We start from the raw sequence: 25,883 nt of genomic DNA on the forward strand, positions 1-25,883 counted from the left end.
CTAGACTACAAAGTTCAATGGCCGCTGGTGCCACCTTAAATTATTTTGACTATAGTAGGTCTATAATTGGTTGTATGCTCGATGGATACCAGTTGTTCTGTAATCTGTTTCAGGGCTAGTATGTGAATATGATGGATCGTATGAGTCCGTCGCGCACGGAGTCGGCGCTCTGCCCCACGCCGAAGTTGAAGTGTACGGCGTCGGCCAGCACCTGCTGCGCCGCCGTGCCCATCGGGTACCACCCCACCTTGTTGAACACGATGCCCACTTTGTACACCTGGGAGAAGAGGCCAGGGAATAGATTATGATAATTGTAGTACCATCGAAGAAATTGCTATTTGGTCGGATTATGGCAATCAAAATCAAAATCAAAATTGTTTTATTTCTGAATAAATTTAAAATAAATGTTTTCAGAATGTCCTACATGATGCCTACCACCGGTTCGGGAACTAACCCGGCGAGAAGAACAGGCGTAAGAAACTCGCACGGGGCCCATTTTTTTACCAAAAAAAGTGAGAAAAATTAATCTTTTAAAATAAAGTTTACAATTTTGTAACTAAATATTATATACAATATCCACATACATAATTGTAAGTCCTATAATAGTGAAGAAGTAGCCTTGCACGAAGCCATCCTACTCCCAAGGTGTGCCATCGTTTATGAAATCGTTGACCTTATAATAGGCTTTGACCTTATAATATACATTGACCTTTAAAAGATTTACTGACTTTACTAAGTCTGATCACCGGCATATCTAGCTTGTGCTTATTTCTAGTATTCCTAGAGTGAATGTCACTTTTAACTTTAAATTTACTTATATTTTTTCTAACATATATTACATTATCCAAAATGTATTGAGAAGCAACAGTTAGAATACCAATTTCTTTAAATTTATCTCTCAGAGATTCTAAAGCAGACATTTTATAAATAGAACGTATGGCTCGCTTCTGCAGCACAAATATTGTATTAATGTCGGCAGCGTTTCCCCATAAAAGGATTCCATACGACATCCTACTATGAAAATAACTAAAATATCGTGCCGTGTCTTCGTCAGAAATTTCCCTAATTTTTCTGACTGCATATGCTGCATAACTGAGCCTACCTGCAAGATTAACAATGTGAGGACCCCACTGTAATTTACTATCAAGTGTAATACCTAAGAATACAGTGTTGTCTACTAAATTCATCTTCTCATCATTTAATACTACATTGGTTTGGACTTGCCTAACATTGGGCAAAGTAAACTTTATACATTTAGTTTTACTAGAATTTAAAAGTAAGTTATTAACATTAATCCAATGTACTATTTTTGAGAGAGCACTGTTTACCTCGTCGTAGTTCGACTGTTGTCGCTTCACTTTAAAAATAAGTGAAGTGTCATCAGCAAAAAGCACCTTTCTTTGGACCTTTTACTATTTACCTCAACCCTTTGAGTCCTATTTTTAAGGTAAGAAGTCAAAAGGCTGAGAGCAGAGTCTTTAATTCCGTAGTGGCGCAATTTCCTGATCAATGTAGCATGCTCAACACAATCGAAGGCTTTGGAGAGATCGCAAAACACACCTAAGGCATCCTGCGACTCCTCCCATGCCTCAAAAATACTGCAAAGAAGTCCTATACCAGCACCCGTTGTGGATCGACCCTTAGTAAATCCGTATTGATTATCATGTAGTAAATTATTTGAATTAAAATGTACTAGTAATTGTTTTAGAATAATTTTTCAAATATTTTACTAAAGGTCGGTAGAATTGATATAGGCCTGAAATTCGTGGGATCCGATTTAGTTCCGGCTTTGAATAAAGGAACAATCTTGCTATGCTTCATTAAGTCAGGAAAAACACCATTTTTTATACAGTCATTGAAAATCATTGCTAAATGAGGAGCTACGATGTCAATTATTGATCTAATAATTTTTGTGGACATGCCCCTGAGATCAGCAGTATTTTTAATACTCAACAATTTAAAGGTATCAATAATATCTCTGGGGTTAATTTCTCTAAACTTAAAATTGACATCACATTCCTTTACATTGTCTCTGAGTAGCTTTTCGGCAGCTTCAGGCGAAGAATTTAATTTTTTTGTGGTTGAGACCGGAATGTCAGCAAAAAACTTTTCAAAGACCGTCGCAACTTCTTGATCATTAGTAATCTTTTTATTTTCAAAGTATAGTTCAAAATCAGAGCTACGACAGGTGACATTTCCAGTCTCACCAGCTATATTACCTGCCATGTTGTTTTGATTTTATTTTTAGAGTTTTTAAGCTTTACAAACTTTTCTGAAGGTTTTTGAGTAGTTTTTAACATATGCTTTAAATACTTCACTATTGTTAATACGCCTTTCATCATATAAGTCATATAATCTTTTCCTACTTATTTTTATTCCTTTTGTTGCCCAATTAATCAATTTAGTTTTTTTATTACTGTTTCATACAGTTTTAGAAGTAAATATTGAATTAAATTGAGTTCTTATCACCTTAAATAATTTATTGAAAGCTTCATCAGAGCTATGTGACCTATCCAATAAATGGATATTTGAATTTAATTTATGTCACAGGAATAAACACAAGATTTTTCTTCGCGTCACTGTCACATTTCATATTAAAAGAAGCTATTTGTCCACAGTGATCAGAACTTAGCTTATTAATTATTTCTTTTTTATCAGGAATAAGATAAGTAAATATGTTGTCAATACAAGTGGCTGTAGTCTCACAGACCCTTGTAGGTTCCTGAAACAAACTGTGAAGGTTATACGATTGAAATAAAGATGTGAATCTAACAGTAGTGGAGGTTAAATCTAATAAATTAATGTTAAAATCACCACATATAACCTTTTTGTTAGATGCACATACTTTTGACAAAATTTGTTCCATTGTTACTTCAAAAGAATCGTATAACCCTGATGGAGGCCTGTATACTCCCACAACGATTAGATGGCTCAGCTCTATGCATGCCACTTCTATTATTCGTTCCGTAGAGAGACTCACGATATCCTTACGTTCCTTAAATTTCAAATTGTTTCTGATTAAAATGAGAGACCTCCTCTAATGGCATTTTCTCTACTGAATTTTCAATACAATGCAATTCGTAATATGTCGGCTGGGTTTGACATAACGAGACCAAACTAATAGTAGGCGGTATTTCATCATTATAATGACTATAATGAGACATTTTCATTTATATTTTTAAATTTTATTTTTAACAATCTAAACTAGATGGCGTAAGGATAGACACTTCTACATTTTCTATTGGTTCCTCACCGATCTGAAATTATCTGCAGGTTGGCATCACTGACTACATATGGGTTGTGTTTCCAAAAAATATCAGTGACTGTCAAGTGTGACATAAATCAAAATATCTTAAACCTAGTTTTCGTTAGCATAATCTATACTAATATTATCAAGAGGTAAACTTTGTTTGTTTGTTTGTTTAATTGTAATGAATAGGCTCAAAAACTACTGGACCGATTTTAAAAATTCTTTCACCATTCGAAAGCTACATTATTTACGAGTAATATAGGCTACTTTTTATTTTGTAAAATAGGGTTCCGTAAGATATTTCAGTTTTTCGGAAACAACCAGAAAATTTACTTATTTTGCGTACGCTGCCTAAACTATAAAAGATAGAACTATACAATGTTCTAAGTAAATGGAGATCTTATAAATACCTACAAAAATGTCCGCGACACACTATACCTATTTATGTCAAGTGAGGCACAACAACCATTTATTTATTTAAAAATCTTGATTTCTTTTTGGACTACATTTAAACGGATTTATTTTACTCATGCTAATAATCCTTATCAAAATAAATTCATCACTAAGTATAGTTTATGTAGAATATATTTGGTCTTTGAATGATTAAAATTTGACGTTTGGTTTAGAAGTTATGGCGAAATTAAAATATTGCGGTTTACGCCCGTTTCGAAGTGGGCGCTACCAATGCGGGGATGCGCTCATGGGAAGGGTTTCACTATGTAATAGATGTTCCGCGCGGCTTCGCCCGCGTAATTTAGGAATGTCACGAAAACCGTACATTTTTCCGCAAAAAAGAAACCTATGTCCTTACACGTGGTCTATTCTTCATGTATATAATGTACCAAGTATTGTACACATTGAAAAGGTCTACAGAAAACTCCACGATGGTATATAGGTACTTACGTATAAGGATATCCCACAATAACATTTTTTTGTCATATTTTACTTTTAACTTCAAATAATGGCTAATTTTTGAAGCGATTTTAACCAATACGGCAATAATCCTTATTCAATTAAATACATTATAGTGATTATTATTGATTAATATCGCCCTTTACAGCATATTATGATTTAAATTTTATATGAATACGAGGTTTTGCCCGCGGCTTCGCTCGCGTTAAGAAGTATTATTATATGCAAACTTCTATCCTCTATTTGAACCCCTTGGGGTTGGAATTTATCAAAATCCTTTCTTAGCGGATGCCTACGTTATAACATCTACCTGCATGCCAAATTTCAGCCCGATCCGTCCAGTGGTTTGGGCTGTGCGTTGATAGATCACTATGTCAATCAGTCAGTCACCTTTGAGTTTTATATATATACAGATTTTCGAAGGTATTACAGATTTAAAAATTGCGGAACGTAGCTTTTGCGGCAGTACCTACCAATGCGGGCCACGGGTAGTAATGAATGTAAATTATTTAAAATCAAAACTACTGAATCGATTTTAATCATTTTTTTAGTGACGTAGGCTATAATAATAATATATTTTATACCCGTGCGAAGCCGGGGCGGGTCGCTAGTATTAACATAAAACTGTTGTATTTATACATTCCCATATATTAATAAGTTTTTTTGCTTCGTCCCTCTAGTTTAAATTTCACGAAGAGCATACTCCTAAGCGTTCATTGGCCTAAGCGATTAGGTAACAGTTTAGGAACACGCTAACATAATATAATACTTGTCAAACTTAAAACTGACAACTGAAAGAGTTTTGGCGGGCATGTCACTTTCAAACTTCTTCTACTTTTTATTGTTGGTGTGGTATTTTATTATTTTTTCCCAAATTGTGTTATTTGGGTTTTTGGTGTTCATTATTAGTTAAATATTAGGCATTAAATATCCGTTATCTTGCACAAGTGCAGGTAAGATGTGTGGCGGTACCGTGTCACACCTCGAACCTCAGTACGTGGAGATCGTGGAGGACATCGTCGAGAGGCCAACTTTACCTAACAAGTACGAGTTGTTGAAATTGATGTGGCGGTACCTACAATTCGCCTAACATTCCTGCATCGCACTATCGAAGTTTTCTGAGCGCGTCAGTATATATGTCGTAGGATGATTTGATAAATCCGTGTTTTCGCGAAATCCCTAGAATTTTCGCGAAAATTCGATTTATCAAATCATCCTACGATGTCGTAGGATGATTTGATAAATCGAATTTTCGCGAAAATTCTAGGGATTTCGCGAAAACATTTAACATTTAACGCGAAAACATCATCCTACGACATATATACGACATCTGAAATGTATCACGTGGGCTTCGGCCTGACTGAGCATAACTCCTCGCTCGGTCGGAAGATCTTCCTTTGTGGCCACCACGCATATCCCACATTGGTGACCCTCGACAGAACACGCCTCCTTCATTATCATCACTCCCCGCCCCTCCGCACCGCGCCAGCCAGCATCGCCTCATCGGGTACCTCGTCCACTAGCCGCAATGTACCGCGGCCTGGGCGGACTCCGCATCGGCATCATCATCGGGCTTTCTCACTACACCGATCGGTCAGCAAGCAGAGCACATCTCTCCTGGTCAGCACGTAGCATCGGCCCCGCACGGCAGCTTATCCGACTCACTGGATCCCGCGCAGCAGCTTACAGTTCCAACTCACTGGAACTCTCTGGCACTCAAGCAACACGATTCAAGATTCGACCTCCGGTCTTCGGGGGGGAGTGATGTGGCGGTACCTACAATTCGCCTAACATTCCTGCATCGCACTATCGAAGTTTTCTGAGCGCGTCAGTATATATACGACATCTGAAATGTATCACGTGGGCTTCGGCCTGACCGAGCATAACACCTCGCCCGGTCGAAAGATATTCCTTTGTGGCAGCCACGCATATCCCACAGATGTTGTCAAAACCAAAATTCCTGTGACATTTGGTGTGAATATCGGTAAATAGGGCTATTTCTTCCGTGAGTTTTAGCTAAAATATCGTTACAATAACTTTATTATCCTATTCATTGGAATATTATTGCGTCTTTTTCAAATTGAAATGTATCAAGTTTTACATTCTTTTGCCCAGTTTTGTAGCAATGATTGATGGTATTCCCTGGTATTACCGATAGTTGTCTACCCATACGCCATCTATAGTTTGTGCGTTTTATGATAATATACGTGACACATTATAATTGACAATAGTAGGTAAGTTGCCTAACAAAAATTAATCGATAATTTAAAAATATCGTATCACTTCGTAAAGGAATCGCAATCGAAATTATCGATTTCGTACTGACATTTCAGTGGTGCCGGCGATTTAAGATGGCCGCCCTTTTTTATCGATTTGATTTCTATTCAACAGAGTCAATCTCTATTGACATAAGTTCCGTTTCATGCATCTGACATTTTTCAAATGTTTTCGTAACAATAATTTTTCAGAGTTAATATTTATAATTTTATATTAATAAGTTAGCAATTAGCAACCTTTCGTTTTTATTCATTTACAATAATTATAGGAAAGATTTATTTTTGTAGATGGAATATAATTTATTACATTTTGATTTTTTGGTTTTCTTGTAAAAAAAAACCCGTAGCAAGGAATATGAAAACTGTCACCCATATCATCTTAAAACGCACAAACTATAGTTACTAAAATGGAAGTTGTTTGACAATCAAATTAAAAAAATAGGAAAATGCCTCATTAAACGCAGCAAAACTAATAATCCGCAGTAATCATAGTTATTCTTTGGAACACCATACCTTGTTCCGCTGCACGTACACGGGTCTGTTGAACATGATGTCGAGCAGGTGTCGGTACAACACGCGCGAGGTGTAGTGCGTGTAGGTGAGCCGCGCGCCGTCCGCGTCCAGCAGGTGCGCGTACAGCAGCTCGCAGTACCCGCCCGCCAGCGACTGCCCCGCCCCGCCCTCCTCGCTCGGCGCCTGCGTCGGCACCTGCAAAACAACTACACTTACTGCCGCACTCAGAGTGGAACATTAATTACTTAAGAGTCCGGGTGCCATTGAAATTCTCATACAAACGTAATACCAAGATCATTTCCCATGTACGAGAATATTTACCATATTTGAGTTATTATTCAGCTTAAGATAGTAATTACCTAGATTACTGTACAAAGATACACTGCAAAAAATTTTTACATACCAAAAATATGATCGATTACAATATTTACATAGTAAATTGTAATCGTTCATATTTATTTGATGTAAACATTTTGCAGTAAATATTTGTACAGCAACCTAGGTAATTACTATTTTAAGATGAAAAATAACTCAAACATGTTTAATATTTTCGTATGAGAAAATGATTTTGGTATTACGTATGTATGAGAATTTCGATGGCACCCGGTCTCTTAATTAATGTAATTAATTCCAAATTTTGAGATAAGCCCCATACATTATCTATCAAAATTGAAAATTAATCATAATTAAATGTCTCAGAGTACGATTAATTTTGAACACTGAATACTGAAAGCATAACACTAAGATAAAAATATATCGATAATAATGAAAGAATACTCATTTCATTAGGGGGTGGCATTAAAAGGTTGACAAACACTGGCTTCACTTGAAAGGTTTTTGTACACAATAAAGCTTATTTGTTATTAATGTACGCCCTACATAAGTATATTCTCAAATTCGGTCCGTACCGGTCATTGACCCCCTTTAAGAATAAGAATAAGAAAAATTTATTTTGCACATCACACAATATAAATTACAAAGGACGAAAGAACAAGGATACAGTACAATACTTTATTACATTATATTGTGTGATCACACAAAAATGGACCCCAGCTCAGCATGAGCAGCAAGTTGCTGCACTGATTTTCTGCTGGGACCAATGAGTGACCTCACAATAATATAGTTTGAACAATACAATTAGGAACTAAGAGCATACTAAATTAATAAATTAAGAAACTTAAATACTAAATAAATTAATAAAGAAAATAAGAGCTATAAGATAATAAATATTATACCATGTGCATAACATTGGGAGAAAAAAAAAAGAAAAAGCTGTTAGCTGTCAATTGTCTATGACGTTTGATTCTCTTTGAGTCTTATTTTTAAGCATACCTACCTTATTCTATGAAAATAAAACCGTAACGTGGTTTCATACGTGGCATAACCTATTAAAATATGATGTTACTGCTTAATATTATAACAATAAAAAATTAAACCTGTGGAGTGAGAACAGGCGAATAACTATATACCTCCAGAGTACTGAAATCGTGGAACAAATGGGCTAAGATTGCTCATGACTGTCCCGTATTCCGACCATGGACCAACCCTACACCACCGCCAGAGGTGCATCCATCGAAAGGTAAAGTTACGCTGAGAGATGTTGTAATTGAAGCAAGTGGGTTTTATAATGTTTGCTAAATGTTTTTTTAGTTTTTAGCATCCTGAGAGGAGGTGGAAGGTTGTTCCAGCATCTGGAAGCAGCGTACCTGAATGATCCACGAAAAGCTACAGTCTTATGAACTGGTGTCAGGATCCGGTATTGGGAGGCACGAGTACGATTGTTGATATCACTTGCCCAGGCCAGCTTCTCATATAAGTAGGATGGACATTGTGTGAGGATTATATCAAATAGAAGAGCAGCAAAGTGGAGCTTTCTACGTTCCTTCATCTTAAGTAGGTTGGCCTTGTTAATAAATGGTGTGACATGTGTTCGTGGGGGGATAGTGAAACAAAAACGCATACAGGCATTCTGGACCCTCTGCACAAGCCTCTCTGTTCTAGCAAGTATAGCATGACCAATAACTGTGTCGGCGTAGTTCAATTTCGAGAGTATGAGCGTCTCACAGAGCCTGATTCTAATGTCCTCGCTCAGGTAGGCGCGATAATTGTTAAGAGTTTTTAGTCGATAAAAACAGCTTCTTTAAGTTAGAATCAAAAAGAACTCCTAAGTTACGCGCCATATTTACTTGTTCGATCACTTGTAGTGATATCATGATCTTTGGTTTTTTTGCAATGATATCAGCAACTTGTTTTCTGGAGCCCAGTACAATGTATTTTGTTTTGCTGGCATTCAAAACTAGACCGCAAGAGTTGGACCACTCAGCTATTCGTAGAAGGTCTTCATTTATTTTAGAAACAGCCTCATCGATATCTTTAGGGCAAAAACTTAGGTAGACCTGGGTGTCATCTGCGTACATGTGGAACCTGCTGTGAATTATATGTTGACAAATATCCGCACTAAATAGGATGTACAGTAGAGGGCCGAGGATTGATCCCTGAGGAACGCCTTGATCCACACTAGCATCCGAAGAGTAGGACTTACTGCCATTACTATTTATGATTTCCACCTTCTGTAATCTATGTTTCAGGTAGCTAAAAAACCACTGTATTACAGAAGGTTCAAAACCATAATATTTAAGCTTGCTAATAAGAAGGGGAATATTAATTGTGTCAAATGCCCTCGAATAGTCTAATAAGACCAGAATAGTACCCTTGCCATTATCCTGAGCAGATAGAATGTTTTTTTTAACTTCGAGGTAGTTCATTATTTGTTTGTGCACCACTTTTTCGACTATTTTAGAGAGGCAGGGAAGAATGCTAATAGGGCGGAGGTCTTGGAGGGAGGAAGGATTGGGGTTTTTAGGAATGGGCTTGATCAGAGCTGTCTTCCAGACTGAGGGGAATGTAGAGGTTAGTAGGGATTTATTTACAATGTTAGTAATAACTTCTAGAGTGTTAGGCAGTGTAAGATTTAACATTTGTAAAGAGATATTATCAACCCCGACTGCGTTCGATTTAAGACTTTTAATGATAGTCATAATTTCGTTTTCTGATACTGGTGAGAAATTAAATCTAGATGGTCCAAGTGTATGCGATTCAAAATATGTATGTAATGAGTTGGAGTTTAATGGGCTGCGTGATTGATCAGGGATATTTACAAAATGTTTATTTATTTCATTGGGGTCATTACAAAAATCAGGGAGACAGGGTTCTTTATTTTTACAGAAGTTAAGTTGTTTTTTCATATTGTTCCAAAGAGTTTTAGGCTTATTAATATTACAATTTATATTTTTATTAAAATAGGCACGTTTTTCTGAGTGACTAGCTGATACAACAATAGACTTAAGGTCTTTATATAAAAAGCCCTACCGTAAATAATTTGTTATCTTTGCTATTCATTGCTGTAGTTTAAGTTTTTATTTCCTAGATCTTGTTCATCAAGACATGATAACATAAATATATATATATATATATATATATATATATATATATATATATATATACATACATACATACATACATACATACATACATACATACATACATACATACATACATATATATATATATATATATATATATATATATATATATATATATATATATATATATATATATATATATATATATATATATTATATTGAAATATATACCATATTTCAAAGAAAACAAAGATTATTATAGATAACAAACCAGATCTGACAGAACTAATAGTAAGTGTTAGTGACAGTTCCCTTATGAGATAATAAAATACACGTGAATTAAAACATTGATTGTAACTATTATTTTGTTTTTTTAGGATTGTGAGGTGCCGAAGACACGCGCGATGTCAGCTTCATTGCGAAAGAGGTGAACGGGGCTCCCATCAGCCTGTCGGGCATATATACGCCCACGCCTTGTCCACGAGTAGCGCCATTTCTTCGAGCTACACTCCTCCCGCACCTTGCGGTATAGGAGGCGGTTGTGCCGGGTGAGCCGCTCGTTGACAAAGACCCGCCCGGTGTCTGCGGTACGTCCGCGGCGCACGCGAGCCGCCTTCAGCAGCTCGTCCCGAAGGTCACGACGCGCCAGCGTCACCACGACGCGGCGCGGGCGCCCGCCCTCTGCCGGCGGTACTCCAACACAACGTCACGCGACTCCAGAGGCACTCCCAGCTGCGTAGCCAGGACGGTGACGGTGTGCATGATATTTTCTCCCTTCACCTCGGGCACTAGACCGATATCGAGATCGTTGAGCTAGGCTCAAACTTTTGAGCGCAGCCAAAGAGCGTTCCAGCTCATCGACCCGCTCCGCCTTCGCACCTACGGCGCCGCCCTGCTCCAGCGCGTCCAGCCTCTTCTCTGCGCTGGTCAGCCGTGTCGATAAATCTGTTATAGTTACCCGGAGCAGCGCCATCTCTTGGCGGCACCCGCGAAGCTCAGCAATAAGGTCAGAAAACTCCCGTCTGACCCCCGCAAGATCGGTATCGACATCCAAAGCGTTAGCAGCCGATTTATCCTTATCTTCGGGTGAACTGTTTGCTTCCTGATCATCAGCCATCGCAGGAGAAGAAAAGCCAAGGTCGATTAGACCTCTAACGGGCGTTAGGTTGTTATCTCCGCGTCTTTCATTTCTTTTGCAACTGGGACAGACCCAGTCCGCCCCAACCTTCGCCTTAGCAGGCAAGGCAAGACACGCCTTGTGAAATTTAGTGGAGCAGATGCTGCAGGGCGCCGCTATCTCGGTTTTCCTCAGCGACCTTTCGCAGCCTCCGCATTTTGAGGTCTTATCCATGTCGACAGGCTAAATAGTTTTTAGCTACTCTGCGATAGATGGCGCGCCACAACAGCCTCAGAGACCAAAACTCAACGGGTTCGTTCAGGTTACAACAGATGGCGCTGTCACTACGTATCGACTAGTATTGCAGCACGAACCACAGATGTCGCTATGGGTATAGATTTACGGATAATAATTGCACAAATTTTGAGCCAACTCTACCCTCACTCCGCGGGAAAAAAGTACGTACGTTAAAAGTTGATGATGGCTTTTATGGGAAGATGCGTCCACTTGCTCCGACACAAACACTCACACAGCGGGGTTAGTACACTAGGCACAAAATAAACAACTCTCCCAAAGCTAATATCGAGTTTTACTTAACGAACTGGATTAAATACACGGACTCGTATGTTACAAATTTGACGTTTAGGACGTCACTCAAAAACTTTAAAAAACTTGTCATATCATATTACTATTATTTATTATCTACGAATAATAAAAACTAAGGAATGATAACTCCCATACTATTACCGTTTTAAATTTGGTTCCTTTTGATCTGTCATGAAACGTCAGCCTAGCACCGCTCATGGTCACCTAAATATTGCAAATGTATTGAAATGTGTACCTAAGGTACACTTTTGACTGCGCGTAAGTCGAATTCTTGTATATCACTTCGAACTTATAGTTGGAGATTATATTTATACTAACAGATACCAAGAGGTTTTCCGATGAATCTATAAAAGTATGTGTCTTTATAAGAGTTCTTTTTTTTCACTTAACATAATACAGGGCGGTTATTTTTCACATAGCTCCTAGACTAGAAAGGTCAATGACCGCTGGTGCCACCTTAAATTATTTTGACTATAGTCACCTGCACGCCGAGCACGCAAATGTTCTTATCGACCATGAACTTTGAGCGCAGCCAAAGAGCGTTCCAGCTCATCGACCCGCTCCGCCTTCGCACCTACGGCGCCGCCCTGCTCCAGCGCGTCCAGCCTCTTCTCTGCGCTGGTCAGCCGTGTCGATAAATCTGATATAGTTACCCGGAGCAGCGCCATCTCTTGGCGGCACCCGCGAAGCTCAGCAATAAGGTCAGAAAACTCCCGTCTGACCCCCGCAAGATCGGTATCGACATCCAAAGCGTTAGCAGCCGATTTATCCTTATCTTCGGGTGAACTGTTTGCTTCCTGATCATCAGCCATCGCAGGAGAAGAAAAGCCAAGGTCGATTAGACCTCTAACGGGCGTTAGGTTGTTATCTCCGCGTCTTTCATTTCTTTTGCAACTGGGACAGACCCAGTCCGCCCCAACCTTCGCCTTAGCAGGCAAGGCAAGACACGCCTTGTGAAATTTAGTGGAGCAGATGCTGCAGGGCGCCGCTATCTCGGTTTTCCTCAGCGACCTTTCGCAGCCTCCGCATTTTGAGGTCTTATCCATGTCGACAGGCTAAATAGTTTTTAGCTACTCTGCGATAGATGGCGCGCCACAACAGCCTCAGAGACCAAAACTCAACGGGTTCGTTCAGGTTACAACAGATGGCGCTGTCACTACGTATCGACTAGTATTGCAGCACGAACCACAGATGTCGCTATGGGTATAGATTTACGGATAATAATTGCACAAATTTTGAGCCAACTCTACCCTCACTCCGCGGGAAAAAAGTACGTACGTTAAAAGTTGATGATGGCTTTTATGGGAAGATGCGTCCACTTGCTCCGACACAAACACTCACACAGCGGGGTTAGTACACTAGGCACAAAATAAACAACTCTCCCAAAGCTAATATCGAGTTTTACTTAACGAACTGGATTAAATACACGGACTCGTATGTTACAAATTTGACGTTTATGACGTCACTCAAAAACTTTAAAAAACTTGTCATATCATATTACTATTATTTATTATCTACGAATAATAAAAACTAAGGAATGATAACTCCCATACTATTACCGTTTTAAATTTGGTTCCTTTTGATCTGTCATGAAACGTCAGCCTAGCACCGCTCATGGTCACCTAAATATTGCAAATGTATTGAAATGTGTACCTAAGGTACACTTTTGACTGCGCGTAAGTCGAATTCTTGTATATCACTTCGAACTTATAGTTGGAGATTATATTTATACTAACAGATACCAAGAGGTTTTCCGATGAATCTATAAAAGTATGTGTCTTTATAAGAGTTCTTTTTTTTCACTTAACATAATACAGGGCGGTTATTTTTCACATAGCTCCTAGACTAGAAAGGTCAATGACCGCTGGTGCCACCTTAAATTATTTTGACTATAGTCACCTGCACGCCGAGCACGCAAATGTTCTTATCGACCATGAACTTTGAGCGCAGCCAAAGAGCGTTCCAGCTCATCGACCCGCTCCGCCTTCGCACCTACGGCGCCGCCCTGCTCCAGCGCGTCCAGCCTCTTCTCTGCGCTGGTCAGCCGTGTCGATAAATCTGATATAGTTACCCGGAGCAGCGCCATCTCTTGGCGGCACCCGCGAAGCTCAGCAATAAGGTCAGAAAACTCCCGTCTGACCCCCGCAAGATCGGTATCGACATCCAAAGCGTTAGCAGCCGATTTATCCTTATCTTCGGGTGAACTGTTTGCTTCCTGATCATCAGCCATCGCAGGAGAAGAAAAGCCAAGGTCGATTAGACCTCTAACGGGCGTTAGGTTGTTATCTCCGCGTCTTTCATTTCTTTTGCAACTGGGACAGACCCAGTCCGCCCCAACCTTCGCCTTAGCAGGCAAGGCAAGACACGCCTTGTGAAATTTAGTGGAGCAGATGCTGCAGGGCGCCGCTATCTCGGTTTTCCTCAGCGACCTTTCGCAGCCTCCGCATTTTGAGGTCTTATCCATGTCGACAGGCTAAATAGTTTTTAGCTACTCTGCGATAGATGGCGCGCCACAACAGCCTCAGAGACCAAAACTCAACGGGTTCGTTCAGGTTACAACAGATGGCGCTGTCACTACGTATCGACTAGTATTGCAGCACGAACCACAGATGTCGCTATGGGTATAGATTTACGGATAATAATTGCACAAATTTTGAGCCAACTCTACCCTCACTCCGCGGGAAAAAAGTACGTACGTTAAAAGTTGATGATGGCTTTTATGGGAAGATGCGTCCACTTGCTCCGACACAAACACTCACACAGCGGGGTTAGTACACTAGGCACAAAATAAACAACTCTCCCAAAGCTAATATCGAGTTTTACTTAACGAACTGGATTAAATACACGGACTCGTATGTTACAAATTTGACGTTTATGACGTCACTCAAAAACTTTAAAAAACTTGTCATATCATATTACTATTATTTATTATCTACGAATAATAAAAACTAAGGAATGATAACTCCCATACTATTACCGTTTTAAATTTGGTTCCTTTTGATCTGTCATGAAACGTCAGCCTAGCACCGCTCATGGTCACCTAAATATTGCAAATGTATTGAAATGTGTACCTAAGGTACACTTTTGACTGCGCGTAAGTCGAATTCTTGTATATCACTTCGAACTTATAGTTGGAGATTATATTTATACTAACAGATACCAAGAGGTTTTCCGATGAATCTATAAAAGTATGTGTCTTTATAAGAGTTCTTTTTTTTCACTTAACATAATACAGGGCGGTTATTTTTCACATAGCTCCTAGACTAGAAAGGTCAATGACCGCTGGTGCCACCTTAAATTATTTTGACTATAGTCACCTGCACGCCGAGCACGCAAATGTTCTTATCGACCATGAACTTTGAGCGCAGCCAAAGAGCGTTCCAGCTCATCGACCCGCTCCGCCTTCGCACCTACGGCGCCGCCCTGCTCCAGCGCGTCCAGCCTCTTCTCTGCGCTGGTCAGCCGTGTCGATAAATCTGATATAGTTACCCGGAGCAGCGCCATCTCTTGGCGGCACCCGCGAAGCTCAGCAATAAGGTCAGAAAACTCCCGTCTGACCCCCGCAAGATCGGTATCGACATCCAAAGCGTTAGCAGCCGATTTATCCTTATCTTCGGGTGAACTGTTTGCTTCCTGATCATCAGCCATCGCAGGAGAAGAAAAGCCAAGGTCGATTAGACCTCTAACGGGCGTTAGGTTGTTATCTCCGCGTCTTTCATTTCTTTTGCAACTGGGACAGACCCAGTCCGCCCCAACCTTCGCCTTAGCAGGCAAGGCAAGACACGCCTTGTGAAATTTAGTGGAGCAGATGCTGCAGGGCGCCGCTATCTCGGTTTTCCTCAGCGACCTTTCGCAGCCTCCGCATTTTGAGGTCTTATCCATGTCGACAGGCTAAATAGTTTTTAGCTACTCTGCGATAGATGGCGCGCCACAACAGCCTCAGAGACCAAAACTCAACGGGTTCGTTCAGGTTACAACAGATGGCGCTGTCACTACGTATCGACTAGTATTGCAGCACGAACCACAGATGTCGCTATGGGTATAGATTTACGGATAATAATTGCACAAATTTTGAGCCAACTCTACCCTCACTCCGCGGGAAAAAAGTACGTACGTTAAAAGTTGATGATGGCTTTTATGGGAAGATGCGTCCACTTGCTCCGACACAAACACTCACACAGCGGGGTTAGTACACTAGGCACAAAATAAACAACTCTCCCAAAGCTAATATCGAGTTTTACTTAACGAACTGGATTAAATACACGGACTCGTATGTTACAAATTTGACGTTTATGACGTCACTCAAAAACTTTAAAAAACTTGTCATATCATATTACTATTATTTATTATCTACGAATAATAAAAACTAAGGAATGATAACTCCCATACTATTACCGTTTTAAATTTGGTTCCTTTTGATCTGTCATGAAACGTCAGCCTAGCACCGCTCATGGTCACCTAAATATTGCAAATGTATTGAAATGTGTACCTAAGGTACACTTTTGACTGCGCGTAAGTCGAATTCTTGTATATCACTTCGAACTTATAGTTGGAGATTTTATTTATACTAACAGATACCAAGAGGTTTTCCGATGAATCTATAAAAGTATGTGTCTTTATAAGAGTTCTTTTTTTTCACTTAACATAATACAGGGCGGTTATTTTTCACATAGCTCCTAGACTAGAAAGGTCAATGACCGCTGGTGCCACCTTAAATTATTTTGACTATAGTCACCTGCACGCCGAGCACGCAAATGTTCTTATCGACCATGAACGTGACGGAGCTGTCGAGGACGCTCGTATTCAGGAAGTCGGTGTGTGTGACGAGCGCGCGCCGGCAGTAGCTGCGGTGCTCCCCGCGCTCCGCCCCCGCCCCCGCCCCCGCCGACCCGTCAACCGCGCGAGTTGCCAGCAGGGCTGCAAGGTCGACGATAAACGATAGCGTAATAAAACCGTTACTTGATGGACGAGCAAACAATGAGAAGTGAGAAGTGAGGGTACAAGTGCAAATTCTTCGATAATCTGTTAATTTATAAAACGCTCAACGCGCTAAAAGATTTAATGCCACTGAAAAAAATAAGTTTGTATGTACATTAAGTATAATAAGATGTACTCTTTATAGTCGATTTTTTTTATAATACATTTATAGGTATTATAAAAAATCGACAATTGGCGTTTTTGATACCTAAAAATTAATTGGTAATGTGAAATAATAAGAACGCTTCGTTCTTATTATTTTACATTACCTGTCTCGACGCGACATTTTATTTTTGTTTTGGATAATTCACGAAACAATGTAAAATTCACAAATTACAATCATATTATAATCAACCGGCCTTTGTTAGTTGTAAAGAAAATTTACCGCCTGAGGAAGTTATTATGTTTTGTAGTTCATGGCGAGCGGGTCTGTCCCAGGCGGCGCGGTCCCAGGGCTGCGCGCGCTCCGCCCGCAGATCGGCGCGGTCGGGTCGGTGCTCCGCGCGGTCGGGCCGGTGCTCCGCGCGGTCTGGCCGGTGGTCGCTGGACGGCAGCCACACCACGTCTAGCGACACCGGACTCGGCGTGTCCACCGCCGACACGGATAAGCTGTAGTCCTACAAACATCCATTAATCATTAGTATAAGCTAAAAGGAATTACCATTTTCTGGGATAAAAACCTAGCCTAAAGGTAAGTACTTACAAACTATAACGTCTTGAAAATCTGTTTTGTAATTTTTGCGTACGAGTTACACATGTGAAATAGACCAATATTGACAACGACTTAGCCATATCTATAATATGGATAGTAATAATAATAATAATAATAAGCCCGCAGGGCAGCTTGTGGCGAGCTGTTGGGGAGTAGCGACCCCACGAACCCGAGTGCTCCCAGGGAAGCCTCTGTTCTCCATCTCCGGCTTGCCTTCACCGGCCGGCCGAAGTGAACACTGACGGAGAATCAGGCCCTACCTCTGCCTTGCCTTAACCGGCCGGTCAGAGTGGAGCCGCAAGAGCTTCGGCTCGGAGGAAGGATGTGAAGCGTGAGTGGCGAGTGGGCGACGTGATGGGACCCTCTGAGGGTGCAAATGATCGGCGTTTAAAGTCCAGCGACACCTCTCCTGCCTCAAGCCGCTCTGTCAATGTTGCCGCCTCGGTGCACCGTGCGTGCGACCATTTTGAGGGGCCCATTCAAAGAGTTGGCGAGTCACCGTCTGCCAACTTAATGATACATGTTTCCACGTTGTATCGGCAGACGCCATAGTCCTTCCATAGTTCCAGTTACCCAGTCCACTAGCACCTCACCCCATAGCCCGGTATCATTTCTAATATCCATTCCCTGCAATAGTCCTACACTGGCCGCTGGCTCTCCTTGGTTGTACTCCCATAGTGCGGACAGGGAGAGTCGCCGGCCAGTGTCACATAACATTTAGATTAAAACTGTGTAACGGGCCTCTACGTGTTGGTTTCGGCCCCACGCATGCCTTCCAAAGGTCCGGGATTTAATTGCCCGTGAGTAAGGAATACCTTACACAAACATAATAATAATAATAATCATTTATTTACCAGAGTGAAATGTACAGTTAGATGGTCTTCATAATAAAATACATAATCATAACACTCAACTAAACTAATAGTATGCAAATGTCATATTTTATAAAGTTTAGTCTAAAAGGTGAAGGAAAGAAGTAGAAGTACTTAATAATGTCACATGTCATTAATGTAGAACTGTCAGAAATAAGTACCAACGAAAAAATCTTTTACTTCATAAAAACAATTATTTTAAAGCCATTCATTTAGTTTTCTTTTAAAAGGAATGAAACTTAATTTTTCTAAATCTTTTGGCAAGTTGTTATAGATTTTAATAGCCATAGAATAAGGACTTTTATGAAATGTTGTGCTGCTACATTTGGGCATGATTAATTTATTAGGATAACGTTGTGATCATTTTGCAACATTGTTATCCTTGTTTTTTACAAAGTATTTTGGATGTTTTTTAACAAAGATGCACATGTATCTAATGTACATACAAGGCAGCGTTAGTAATTTCAGGTTTTGGAATAAGGGTTTGCAACTTTCAAGCGGCCCTACACCATAAATTGCTCTAACACATTTTTTTTTGCAATTTAAAAACTGAATCAAATTCCACAGAGTTGCCCCACATTATAAGACCGTAAGATAAGATGGATAACACATATCCATGATATGCACATAGAGCTGCCGATATTGATACAGTCTTTGCTAAGCGTCGCAGTGCATAAACGAACTTGTCAAGCTTGCTACAAATATAGTCAACATGTGCTTTCCAGTGCTGGTCAAACATAAGTCCTAAAAATTTTAATGATTCCACTTCCTCTACAATAATGTTGTCATAAGTGATTTCTTGGGTATCTGCATTGCATTATAATATTTAAATTGCATTATTTTCGTTTTATTAAGATTAACTTGTAAGTCATTTTTGATCAACCATGATATTATATCATTGAGTGCATTTCTTAATTCTTGTTCGTAAAATAATATGTTTTGGCATTTGACCAAGATTGTAGTGTCATCAGCAAACAGAATTTTTAGATGTTTAGTTGCAGTTGTGACGTTATTAAAGAAATGGTCCAATCATACTTCCTTGTGGAACTCCTATGTCTAAATATGCATACCTAGATTTACAAGTTTTTTTTATATTACCAACAATTTTTGTAATCACTGTACACACCTTCCGATTACTTAAATAGGATTTTATCCAGTCATATGCCTTGCCTCTGATTCCATATTTTTCTAGTTTAGCCAGTAGAATGTCATGATTAACTAAGTCAAAAGCCTTGGTCATGTCTAGAAATATCCCTGTGATAGGTATTTTGTTATTTAAACTTTCATGTATTATTTTTCTCAAATAAAAACAGGCTTCTGTAGTAGAGCTATTGTCTCGGAAGCCAAACTGTTCATTAGCTAGCAGATTTTCTGAATTGAAGAATCTTTGCTAAAATCGGAATTAAAGTTATTGGACGGTAATCATTTATTTCAGTTTTATCATCTTTTTTGAACAGAGGCCTAATAATTGAAATTTTTAGTCGACTAGGATAACAATCTTCCATCTGGCATCATCTCAAACAACATCCATATCATACCTGCATACTAATATTATAAATGCGAAAATGTGTCTGTCTGTCTGTTATCTCTTCACGCCCATACCACTGAACCAATGTTGCTGAAATTTGGTAAGGAGACTCTACGAGTCTCGGGAAAGGACATAGGATACTTTTTATCCCGAAAAAATATACGGTTCCCGCGCGATAAACTAATAATTATTATGGCGCAACGGAGTTGCGGGCGGGCGTCGCGTCATTTAATTTAGTCTAATACATATATAAAATTCTCGTGTCACAGTATTTGTGCGCGAACTCCAAAACGGCTCAACTGAGTTTAATAAAACTTTATAATTATTATGTGCATTCGTTAGGCTTGAGAATAGTTTTTTATCAGCTTTTATATTGATACTAGAAATAATTTATATGGCAAAACAATATTTGCCGGGTCAGCTAGTATGATATTATATGATATAAGCATTACCGGCGCGGCGAAGTGCGAGCCGAGGAGGGTCTTGCGCGGCGTGCGCGAGGTGGAGAAGCCGCGCGGCATGGGCACGTCCGACGTGGACAGGATGTTCATGAGCACCGCGAACGCCTCCGACTCCGTCAGCAGCGTGGAGCGCGCCGGCCCCGCCGCGAACTGCTGCGCCGACAGCGTCAGGAACCGCACGCGCTCCAGCGCCGGCCGCACGAGCGCGCGCGCCACCGCCCCCGCGCCCGCACTGCCACCTGCTGACATTTAACTTGGATTAGTTCCAAATAATTAAAGCGACTCAAGTCTTCATAACACATAGTAAATACGAACGTGCGTCATTTTTTTAAATAGTTTTTTACATATCACCGTAGCATTTCGCTGTCTTAAGGCGTTTGTGCACTACACGGAATTTTACCATCCAGCGCGGCGTGGCGTCCCGATTTCTTACGTTTTAATATGGCAAACGTGAAAGTTATGAACGCCGGACGGTAAAATTCCGTGTAGTGCAAAAACTTTTTAACTATCAATAAAACGAGTTTAGACAAATAACAAGACAACGCGCCATTTAGATTGTCCGACGATTCTTGTATGGACCAGCTAAATCACTCTCATTTCTAAAGTGAAATAACTCTAAACGCATTACGCCTCTAGTCCACCGACGCTGCGAACTGCGAAAACTCTGCGAAACATCAATAGAGGGAGATGCACTATAAGGCACTATCGTGTGCCGGATGAGTCAGTAAATCGGTTCGCCGTTGTTTTGCAGTTCGCAGCGTCGGTGGACTAGAGGCGTAATAGTACTTATTTAAATCACCTTTAGGTTTACTAGTCTCCGGCTGAGGCTCGTGTTCGGCGCGGCAGGGCTCCGGCGCCGCCGCGGGGCTGCTCTCTGCACTGCTCTCCACGTTCACCACCTACACAATACACTTACATGAAAAATTAAAATATTTTTTAACGGATCCATCACATTTGCGACTTGTGTCATAGCCAGGATTGACAGCAGTGAGACTTACAAGTCAAACATTTTCATTTTCATACAGAAGTACTGCGATCGTTTTAACGAAAGAAAGAGAAAAGTAGAAAATAAAATCGGCCAAGTGCGAGTCGGACTCGCGCACGAAGCGCGAGTCCGAATCGCACTTGCTCATTTTAACTCAAATAATTTATTACATAATAATCAATTTGGTTTTACTAAAGGTCGGTCTACAACAGATGCAGGCATTAGTCTTCTGTGTAGTATTTTTGAAGCTTGGGAGGAGTCGCAGGATGCACTTGGTATTTTCTGCGATCTCTCTAAAGCATTTGACTGTGTGGAGTATGATACTCTAATAAGAAAACTACACCATTATGGTGTAAGGGGCACGGCACTTAAACTTCTAAAATCTTACCTTACAAATAGAACGCAGAGGGTGGAAGTTAACTCCATAAGGTCTAATGGAACCAAAATAAAACTAGGTGTGCCACAAGGGTCCATTTTAGGGCCTTTTCTTTTTCTCATCTATATAAATGATTTACCTTATCTTGTTAAAGATAAGCATGAGATAGTACTTTTTGCTGATGACACTTCACTAATTTTTAATGTGAAGAGGCGACAATTTAATTATGACGAGGTAAATAGTGCTCTCTCAAAAATAGTACATTGGTTTAATGCTAATAATTTACTTTTGAACTCTAATAAAACAAAATGTTTAAAATTTATCTTGCCAAATGTTAGGCAAGTACAAACCAATGTACTATTAAATGATGAGAAAATGAATTTAGTAGACACCACCGTATTCCTAGGCATAACGCTGGATTGTAAGTTACAATGGGGTCCACATATTGCGAAACTGGCAGATAAGCTTAGTTCTGCAGCATATGCTGTTAAAAAAATTCGTGAAATCACTGATGTAGAGACCGCGCGATTAGTTTACTTTAGCTACTTTCATAGCATAATGTCTTACGGCATCCTCTGTGGGGAAACGCGGCGGACATTAATACAATATTTGTGCTGCAGAAGCGAGCTATTCGTTCTATTTATAAGATGTCGTCTTTGGAATCTCTAAGAGAAAAATTTAAAGAAATAAGAATTCTGACCGTCACATCTCAATACATTTTGGAAAATCTCTTATATGTTAGAAAGAACATAAATATTTTCAAAAAGAAAAGTGATAATCATAATGTAAATACTAGAAATAAGAACAAGTTAGCAATACCAATGTTCAGACTAGCCAAAATAAGCAAATCCTTTAAAGGCCAATGTATACGCCTATACAATAAAATCCCAGAAAATGTTCAAAATCTACCTTTAAACAAATTTAAAAAAGCAGTTAAAGAACGTTTGTGTGCTAAAGCGTATTATAAAGTCAATGATTTCTTCGAGGACAGCACACCTTGGGAATAGGGTGGCTCCATGCAGGTTACTTTTCTTTTAATTTTGTTACATAGCTGTAAGCCATAACATTGTAATTTTCCATTTTTTTTGCAAAAGATGGCCCCGTGCGAGTTTCTTACGCCGGTTCTTCTCGGCGGGGTAGTTCCCGAACCGGTGGTAGGCAACGTAGTTTCTTCGTTCGACTTTCAAAAAGTGTATCATGATACCCATTTTGAATAAAAAGATATTTTATTTATTTATTTTATTATGAAGGGTTCCGTACTGATACGGAGCAATAGGCTAAAAATTGTGTTTTTTGTATGGGAATTAAATTTTTATTTTATTTTAATATTATTATTAAATATTAAAGTACACATATAACAAAAAAATGTGTGAAAAATTCAAGTGCCTACCTCTTGCCATTATTGATACAGAGCGTAAAAGGCCGAAAAAATCACGTTTGTTGTATGGGAGCCCCCCTTATATATTAATTTTATTTTGTTTTCAGCACAGAAATAAATCAAGATAGAAGGGCGACGCGCGTGCGTTGCTAAGGAATCGATCGTGTCAATTTTTGCTTTGCATTTAGTTAGAACAAATAACTTACCTGTAGAAAGAAATGCCTCCTTTTGACCGATTCACTTTCCTACTTGTTTTTACAATTAGACACTGCACAATGAGGCATTTTTGCACAACCGCTCCGGTGTAATCAAGTCGAGACGTGCGCGCTGACTAAATGAACGTTCAACAAATCTTGCTCACTTGTGCAAGATTGAAACACGCGTATTCCACCCGCTTAGCCGTTCTATCTTGATTTATTTCTGTGGTTTTCAGTATTTTTCGTTACAGCGACAACAGATATGTAACATAATCGTTGTCAATTTCAGAAGTCTTACTATAGCGGTTCTTGAAATACAGTCTGGAGACAGACAGATGTACAGACAACAAAGTCTTAGTAATAGGGTCCCGTTTTTACCCTTTGGGTACGGAACCCTAAAAAGAGGGCAGCCGTTTTTTTTCACCTATTCTGTGTTCCACAGAAAAATATGTGTGTGAACTGCAAGTATTCTGATAGACGCCAAGCACACACAAACATTCAAACCAATCGCGCCAATGTTATACTATTCCTATAATGTGGTACAACATATTTTGAATCATACTTGTTCCTTCTCCTGTGAAGTAGAAGGCATGATGCTCTTCCTATCCGAGTTGGAGGTGCTGGCCGCAGGACTTGCACTTCTCTCTGCGTTCCGCCTTTCTGCAGCTTTTGCATATCTTTAAGTAATAGTAGTATGATATAAAAGTATTGATAGTTGCAGCAGTAGAAAACATAAGATGATAGTTTGAGGTTTTTTTTTTTTTACATTAAGTAGATATTTTTTACTTTTTCCTACACATTTTTTATTCCCAGTACATATTATCCACTTATTTTCTTATCAAAACACAATATGTTTGGTACCACAACATAAAAAGTATAATATGCTTCTTTACAGAGTGTATAAGCTATACTGAACAAAAGTATTTGATAGGGGAAGAAAATTTCTTAGTGGTATAGCATTTTTTTGTTGGTAATGAATATTATATGCAACCAAGCCATACCTAACAATAGCTTCAAACAAGTCCAGTTCACTGTCTATGTTCAAGTGGTCTAGGGAGAACACTGTGATCACTGTGTTGATGTCCATCTCCTCAAAGCTGCTGTCGTTCAGGATTTCTTTTGTGTTTGTACTGATTATCTGATGAATAAACAAAATAAATAAAGAAGAGTTGGAGGACTACAGAGTAATATAGAAGTCTTATGCACTCCTCACTAGAATCTAAACCTCCATTAAGTATAATAATGTACAATTAATTATATAAAAATCTAAATGTCTAAGCACAGTAGGCAGAAAAAACGCAGCCAAAGTTCAGCATGATTACGCCTGCAATATATTTTACTGATGACACCCCATGCCAAAATTACGTCGTGTATTGCATACTATATAAGTATGCAATGCAGGCGTAATCATGCCGAACTTCGGCAGCGTATTTTCGGCCTAGTGTGTTAAGTCACTAAGAGGCACTAACCTGAATACATTTTTCCATCAAATTATTTTCTTCAAAAAGATTAGCAAACTCATATGCTCTGCAAGCATTCCTTGGGTATAAGTCTGACCACAGATATCTTGTACATTCCTTGACTAGATGCGGCAACATGTACTTCTTGGCTCCATAACAAAGTTCACAGGCCTTGTCGAATGATGTGATATTTATATTGTCTGTGTATATGTATCTGCAATAGTTTATCAATACTTAAAAGCACTAAAGCACATTCTACAAGTAGAGAAAAACAAGACTTACTCTAAGAGAGCTTTAAATGCATCAATTTGAACGTCCAAAATTGGAATAGGCTCATTTCCCTCAGCCATTCCACCGAAAAACATGGCTTCGAATACTGGAGACGCCATGGCTAGAATAAGTTTGTGGCCTTCGATAACGACTTGGTTAGGCTCAGTTCCTACCAGGAAGGTACAGTCAGTCCATTGACCTGACTTCAAAAGGTAGGCACCCCGCTGCTTTAGCTTTGTACATTCTAGCTGCCAATCGTTAGGGGCAGCAGCCATTTTGTAACTTTTCTTGACTTTATGTAGGCAAAAATCCTGTAATGTTTATAAAATATTGATAACACTGCAATGAATTCATCACTGTTCTATAATTAGTAACAAATTATATAAACAGTACTTACCGGAACAGAAACACCCGTATTCCTTATATGTGTTTTTAGAATATGTGTCCTGTATCTTCTTCAATTAGGTATAAATTATAAAATTCATTCATAAATTATAAGGTATAAGTATAACAGCTACACAAACACAGAATACTTGTACGGAAAGGAAAATACAAATAACAATAACGAATT

The 25,883-nt window shown here is 39.4% G+C and overlaps 1 protein-coding gene across 1 annotated transcript; it reads right to left on the reverse strand.

The window, feature by feature from the left end:
- On the reverse strand, nt 1-25,883 carry LOC121739601. The gene is made up of 11 exons (XM_042132094.1): nt 25,710-25,883; nt 25,325-25,623; nt 25,052-25,256; nt 24,584-24,720; nt 24,145-24,259; nt 21,446-21,545; nt 20,638-20,885; nt 17,459-17,690; nt 16,832-17,013; nt 6,952-7,146; nt 1-277 (listed from the first exon to the last, which is right to left on the reverse strand). The coding sequence occupies exons 2-11, from the start codon at nt 25,585-25,587 to the stop codon at nt 116-118; spliced, it is 1,839 nt and encodes a 612-aa protein (XP_041988028.1). The 5' UTR covers nt 25,588-25,623; nt 25,710-25,883; the 3' UTR covers nt 1-115.

The sequence above is a fragment of the Aricia agestis genome, chromosome 1 (genome assembly GCF_905147365.1).
Source record: "Aricia agestis chromosome 1, ilAriAges1.1, whole genome shotgun sequence".
Taxonomy (NCBI): domain Eukaryota; kingdom Metazoa; phylum Arthropoda; class Insecta; order Lepidoptera; family Lycaenidae; genus Aricia; species Aricia agestis.

Bases quoted from the DNA above. Each gene is read 5' to 3' on its own strand.
- LOC121739601 (XM_042132094.1), bottom strand. From the start codon at position 25,587: ATGGCTGCTGCCCCTAACGATTGGCAGCTAGAATGTACAAAGCTAAAG. The intron at 17,691-20,637 runs GTAATGCTTATA...GGATGTTTGTAG, and splicing joins GCTCGCACTTCGCCGCGCCG to GACTACAGCTTATCCGTGTC. The intron at 7,147-16,831 runs GTGACTATAGTC...GTTGTTTTGCAG, and splicing joins TTTGCGTGCTCGGCGTGCAG to GTGCCGACGCAGGCGCCGAG.